This window comes from Camellia sinensis, chromosome 13 (genome assembly GCF_055761805.1).
Source record: "Camellia sinensis isolate YWXY chromosome 13, ASM5576180v1, whole genome shotgun sequence".
NCBI classification, from domain to species: domain Eukaryota; kingdom Viridiplantae; phylum Streptophyta; class Magnoliopsida; order Ericales; family Theaceae; genus Camellia; species Camellia sinensis.
In genome coordinates, this window is record NC_138973.1 from 50,575,211 (window position 1) to 50,582,418 (window position 7,208).

The 7,208-nt window shown below is 34.0% G+C and overlaps 1 protein-coding gene across 2 annotated transcripts; it reads left to right on the forward strand.

Annotated features, from left to right (window-relative positions):
* Positions 1 to 869: 869 nt before the first annotated feature.
* Positions 870 to 5,840, forward strand: LOC114314260 (glutamate dehydrogenase 2). Of its 2 annotated transcripts, XM_028260725.2 has the most exons (9): positions 870 to 1,222; positions 1,314 to 1,427; positions 3,814 to 4,035; positions 4,135 to 4,209; positions 4,315 to 4,431; positions 4,515 to 4,765; positions 5,046 to 5,121; positions 5,220 to 5,306; positions 5,410 to 5,840. In XM_028260725.2, the coding sequence occupies exons 1-9, from the start codon at positions 1,115 to 1,117 to the stop codon at positions 5,593 to 5,595; spliced, it is 1,236 nt and encodes a 411-aa protein (XP_028116526.1). In that variant the 5' UTR covers positions 870 to 1,114; the 3' UTR covers positions 5,596 to 5,840. The 2 variants fall into 2 exon arrangements, with proteins under 2 accessions (XP_028116526.1, XP_082758339.1); XM_082902213.1 differs by lacking the exon at positions 4,135 to 4,209.
* Positions 5,841 to 7,208: the final 1,368 nt, after the last annotated feature.

Below are 7,208 nucleotides of genomic sequence, written 5' to 3' on the forward strand. Positions count from 1 at the left end.
TTAATTTTTTATTAACTTCCAACAACACCACTTAGATCTCTATCATTTTTGTTTTTAAAATGTATTTATTTATGGGTATGGCTTGTGTTAAGTTCGAGATCAGACTGGATTGTATTGTTGGGCTTGTAGAGGCTTACTACGGATCTTGTTTTGATAATTCGAATTGTTCAATATGTAGAACTCGTCGAGTACTATATATTTGTAAAAAATCAAGTTGATCGGATATTGAGAACTATGTGATCAAATCAGTTTTGTATTAAAAAATAGACGGTGAAAAAATTAACAGTTGACAAAAAACTGTTTTGATCACATAGTTATGGATATCCGATCAACGTGATTTTTTTATAGATATATAGTACTCGACGAGTTCTATACATTAACAGTTCATATTATCAAAACAAGACCTATGGTGGCCCTTAGAGCATCTCCAACGGTAGTAGGCATTTTACCTATCTAAATATTACTATAAAGTATATATTTTATTTTGCCTATCAACTTTTTATGTTTTTACTCCAACCATGCTCTTTATTTTAGTTATTTATCCACATACTATTAATTTTATAGAATGCCACGTCAACAACAAAGATGGAGGGAAATGATCCTAATGATTGAATATATTTTGCCTAGCGTTGAAGGCTAGCTACATGTAGCTAGTGAATATGAGTTGAGCCAAAATGCCTAATCATATACCTAGTGCATTGGAATTGAAAAAAGTGAATCACACTAAACATTTTAACTAACAAATATTATATACCTAGTGCATTGAAGATGCTCTTACAGACTTAAAAATACCATCCAGTCCGATCTCAAGCTGCACACACGCCAAACCCTTTTATTTATTTATCTTTTAAAACAAAGTTTTCGGCTTGCTGTTGTCAGAAGCCTCCAACGTCACTCTCTCTCTCTCTCCCGTTCGTATCGTCCTTTGTGCTCGTCAAATTCAAACCATCCCACCAACGCTCTCGACACTAGTAAAATCCCATCTCAGTTCTCACACCTCTCATCACCCTTTCTCATCCTCCTCCTCTCTCTCTCTCTCTCCCTCTCTCTCTCTCAACCCTTTTGTCCTCCTATTACCTCCATTGGAGTCTGTCAAGCTCTATCTCTTGCAACCATGAATGCTCTTGCAGCCACCAAACGCAACTTCCGCCTCGCCTCTCACATTCTCGGCTTGGATTCCAAGCTCGAGAAGAGCCTCCTCATCCCCTTCAGAGAAATCAAAGTTAAAAAAAAAAAACCCTCTTTCTTCAATCCTCTGTTTTCATCTAAATTTTCAAACTTTTTTCACTTGTGTTTTGTCTCTTGTTTTTCAGGTCGAGTGTACGATCCCAAAAGACGATGGAACTCTAGTGTCCTATGTCGGATTCAGAATTCAACATGACAATGCTCGAGGTCCAATGAAAGGCGGCATTCGTTACCACCCTGAGGTAATTATTGTTGGTGCTAGTCTGTCCTAATTTCATTGAATTGGGTTTTGGGTTTTGGTGTTTTTGCACTGTTATAGCTGTGTTTTTATAGTGTGGACTCTTTCTATTTGATGTTTTGCATGTTTGAGAATATTTGTTGATGGAATTTATTTTGATATTTACTTGGGTTTTTTAGTTAGTGTTTTGAATATGGATCAGACTGGTGAATCTTGATTTGGGCATAATTCTGATTTTACTTTGGAGTTGGTAATCAAATTTTGTTTTGGCATGCAATTGCCTCTGTATATATTTTTGCATTTTTGTTTATAGATCATCAACCTTGATGATGATGCTAAGGACAACTGGTTGATCATTAAATTTATGTTCATGTGGATCAGAGTTGTGGTTATGATTTTAAGTACAGTTTTTTTTTTTCCCCTTTTCTTTTTCCCTTTTTCTTCTGGGATTTTTTATTTTATTTTATTTTATTATAATGATTCCCAAAGATTAATCTTGATATTTACTATAATCGTGACAATCCCTTGTTTATTCCAAATCAATGTTGTCAATATTCCTAAAATGTTTGCCAAACACGGGTTTAATGACAGATCTAGTAATTTTGAGAGCAATTTTTTTTTTCTTGGGACTACTTTGCAAAAAAGGGATGAAGCCAGGACTTGAACAGTTTCTAAATCTTTCACTCATTTAATGGAAGCTCAATTTACGTCAAATTTTACTAATTCATAGTGTGATTATGTGTTAACCAGCCATATATGTATCAACTGTACATAACTGGCAGTTTAACTGTATAAATGCTATTTGTATGTCATTATTTGGGAAAGTCATCAAGCATATCTATTTATAATGGCGTCTTTTGTTGCGACATGTGTTAGGTCCCTTTACTGTCAAATCCGGATACAAAACTTTGTGTTGAACAAGTTGTAACTTTCTCTATGTTTTTGTCTTTCCCGCTCGAGCGGGACCATTGGCGCTCAAGCGGAAATTAGGGTCTCTCAGTATTTCCTAGATCTTATTCAAGAGTCTTAGGGTTTTGTTTGAAGCTTTTCTTCTGAGGTTTTTGTGAGTTTTCCTTGATGTTTTTGAGAGAGTTCTAAACTTATGATTTGAGATTCATACATCAAGGAGTTTGTTACTTTATATTCAAGAGAGTTCTCTTCGGTGGATTCTGAAGATTCAAGCGTAGAGTTTTCAAAAGTCGTTTGATTCTGTACGCAGTCGTTAATTCGACAAGTGAAGTTGTGGATTCAACTTCAGGATTGATCAGTTCCGAGACGAAGGTGTGGTGAAAGAGTTACAGAAGATTCGAAGACAAATTGACTGAGTTGGGTAATTTGTGTATTATTTTTGTAATCTTTCTTTCTTCAGTAGTGGATTGATTAGTGGCGTTTCGCCCGTGGTTTTTGATTACAATTGAAAGTTCTTCAATTGTGGTTTTTTTCAAGTAAAAATTGTTTGTGTCGATTTATTGTTTATTCCGAAAAACAAACAATCTAAATCACTTTCGTAAGTGCTTGTTGATTTAGATTGTGTGTTTTGGATAATTGGGATTTGGAATATTTTCATCTTGATCTAATCACAAATCACTGAGGATTTTCAACGTGGTTTCGTTGTACATCCCTTTTTTTCTTTAAGTGGATGGACTTTTTTATTACAAAATAGAATTCTGAAACTTATTGTCGATTACTCTTTATGATCAAAACATATGATCATAACGTGTTTTTGTCGTCTTGCATCCTTGTATCCTTTAATGGATAATAAGATACAATATTGAATCTCTGAGGGAATACTTGGCATGCTTATAACATATCATTTACAATGTCTTATTTTATCGTTTTCTGATTTTGTTATTTGTTTCAATTTATGGTTTTGCCATCTTTCAATTAATTTGTAATAGCATGAAATGTAATTTGGAAGAATCAATAAAAAACGAAATGAAAAAAAATTCAGATTTATTTTAATTTACATACATCAATAATGGGAAGGAAACATAGCACTAATGGGTCAATGGATCTTGTTAATCAATTCATTGGACCTTTTGGTCTAACCCATTGAGCTTCGCAAATTCTTATAATCAATCTATATTGATAATTATTTAAATTGTTCTTTAAGACAGAAAAAGTTCTATGATGTTGCGGTCCTGATCTCGTGTTTACATGGTAGAATTCCCAACAAAATTCATCTTCCTGTTCAAAAATCAATATTTGTCTTGCTTATATATAATATCCTACAATAGTTATTACATTGGAATGAAAGTATATTACCTCCTTTTACATGCTTATCTACTAGAAGTTAATAATCATGCATAAAGGTGACGATGAAAGCTAAAATATTTAAGGTTTTCTTTGTTTCATACTTGCTTAAAATTTTTCAAAACATATGTTGCAAGGTTGACCCAGATGAAGTGAATGCTCTGGCTCAACTAATGACATGGAAAACAGCAGTAGCTGATATTCCATATGGTGGAGCAAAAGGCGGTATTGGTTGCAACCCAATGGACTTGACAAAGAGTGAGCTGGAACGTCTTACTCGAGTGTTCACCCAAAAGATCCATGATCTTATAGGAATACACACTGATGTTCCTGCTCCTGACATGGGAACTAATGCACAAGTATCACCCCCTTCTTGTCACCCTTAACACTTCAAAAATCACATATATATATGTATATTTCAAATGCAATTGTTGTTACTTTATGCTTTATTTGGACAGACAATGGCTTGGATTCTAGATGAGTACTCAAAATTTCATGGGCATTCACCTGCAGTTGTTACAGGAAAGCCTATAGTAAGTAGGAGAATCAATGTTGAAAAGGCAACAAAATAGATATAGAAGTTGTGATCGATATGATGTAAGTGAAAAACGTTTACTAGTGCTTGTTTGGCATTTTAGGATCTCGGAGGATCGCTTGGCAGGGAGGCTGCAACTGGACTCGGAGTGGTTTTTGCAACTGAGGCTCTACTCGCTGATTATGGGGTGTCAATTTCAAAAATGAAGTTTGCTATCCAGGTACTTTTAACATCATGAAGTTTCATTCATCTATGTGCTTAATATCCTAATTATTAATTTTGTTACATTGATTAATTTCTTAGGGATTTGGAAATGTGGGCTCATGGGCAGCCAAGTTTATTCATGATCGAGGTGGAAAGATTGTGGCAGTAAGTGACATTACTGGGGCAGTTGAGAACCCCAACGGGATTGATATTCCGGCTCTCCTGAAACACAAAGATAGCACAAACAGTTTGAAGGGGTTCAATGGTGGAGATGCTATGGATCCAAACAACTTGCTAATTCATGAATGTGATGTTCTCATTCCATGTGCTCTAGGTGGTGTTCTCAACAAGTATGTGCTCTGCCAATCTATGAAACCCGTATTCTCTGCTTATTCCTTCCTTGTTGCATAGGTGCATTAGTGCTTTTTTAGCTTTACATAATCCATCAAAAATAAATTATCACAAGTCAAACATATCCTATGGCCTGTCCAACGAGAAAAATGATTTAGTATATCCTTGTCAGCTATACATGTTTTGAAGTTCTCATTTACTAGAATAGAAGAATGTCTCGTAGATATTAGTTTTGACTTGTTTGTTAAGCACTAATGACACAAGTTTTGTTGTTCAAAGGGACAATGCTGCTGATGTGAAAGCAAAATTTGTTATAGAAGCTGCAAATCATCCTACTGACCCTGAAGCAGATGAGGTAATGAGGCATCCATGGTTCTTTCTAGTACATACTTCTTGAAGAGGCACAACATGTCAAGCAAATAAATACTATCTCATAATACATCTCCTATGCAGATTTTATCCAAGAAAGGAGTTGTTGTACTTCCCGACATCTATGCAAATGCTGGAGGTGTGACTGTGAGTTACTTCGAGTGGGTTCAGGTAGCACAAACAACGAGAAAATCTACTCGTGTGTTTTAAAATATGCAAATATTAAGTCCATGACATAATTTGATATGTGTGTGTGTGTGTGTGTGTACTGCAGAACATTCAAGGGTTCATGTGGGATGAAGAGAAAGTGAACCATGAGCTTGAGAAGTACATGAGGAGAGCTTTTCATGAAATCAAGGCGATGTGCAGTACCCATGGATGCAACCTTCGTATGGGTGCGTTCACTTTGGGAGTGAGCCGAGTTGCACGTGCCACCCTCTTGAGGGGTTGGGAAGCATGACTCATATAATTCCTTAATAATAATATGCATCTGCTAGTTTCTGCTGCTGATGAGGAAGAGATGACGATGAAAGTTTGTCGCTCTGTTTTTGTCTCTTATAGTCAGTGGAATTCAGTAGGTGTTACTCTAGTGTCGTTATTAGCTAGTACCAGTTTATAAAGCTCTTAGTGGGCCATTGGGGAACAAATGTTGAAAGTTTTTACTTAAAAAGTAGAATGAATAAATTCAAAGCTGTGTTCTTCGCATGCTATTTTGTTCTGTGCATATGCTACCAAATTGACTAAATTTCTACTGCATTGTCGAAAGAAATTATTTCATAACGATCAAGAAGAAACAAAAAAATCAAGACTTTCTCAAACGTGACCAAGAAAACAAATATGTTCAAAAAACTTGATCTTAGTTTATGTCAAAATCGAAGTAAATCAAATCTTGCTCACCCCTACATTATAATGACAAATTTGGAGATATACGAAATGGTTAGATTTTTCTCATATTCACATTTCAACATGAGAGAACTTAAGGAAGGGGTAGAGCCCATCACAGGTATTGTTTCGATGATCCAAACTGTTCACTTTTTAAGATTCGTTGAGTAGAATATTTTTGCAAAAAATCAAGATAATAACACCGGTAGTTATATGTTTGAATCAAATTTATATTACAAAAAATAGATAATTATTCTTGAAATTATATTTGTTGTCTATTTTTTAAAAATAAATATGATTCAAACATATAACTACCGATGTTTAATCATCTTGATTTTTTGAATAAATATTTTACTTAACGAGTCTAAAAAAGTCAACAGTTCGGATCACTGAAATCGGTTCCAAAATAAGCCTACAAAGCTCAAATGCTCGAGCCAAACGCTACATTAAAAATGAGGATTTTTTTTAGTCCTCTTGAAAACTAAGAAACTAAATGGACTTGAAAATTATATACAAATAGTATGTAATTTATACAATGTGTCAATTTGGTTCCTGTTGTTTCAATTTGCTCGATTTTGCCCTTTAATTTAACAGATTGTGTCATTTTAGTCCAATAAATAATGGTTGTTAAGTTTGGTAGACGGAAATTCAAACTATGTATCAATTTGGTCCTTGTAGTTTACACAATGTGTTAATTTGGCCCATGTCAAAATCAAGCAAATTAAAACAACAGGGACCAAATTGACACATTGTGTAAACTACATGACCAAATTGACACACTGTGTAGACTTTCCGTTCACCAAACTTAACAACTATTATTTATTGGACTAAAATGATACAATCTGTTAAATTAAGGGTAAAATTGAGCAAATTGAAACAACAAGGACTAAATTGACACATCGTGTAAAATATATAGACTATTTACATAATTTATCCAAATTATAAATAATATCAAATAAGATACAAATTCTAATTACCAGATTTATGGATAAAAATCAAATTAAAATAAGGGGATTACCGAAACCACAACTCCATTATAATAGTAATTTGATGTCATAGTATTAATCCTATTGCTCCATCTAATAAAATAAAATAAATAAATAAATAAAGTATTCTTAATATATATATATATATATATATATATAACCTCATTCAACATTCTAGTAATCATTAATCCAATCCATCATCCCA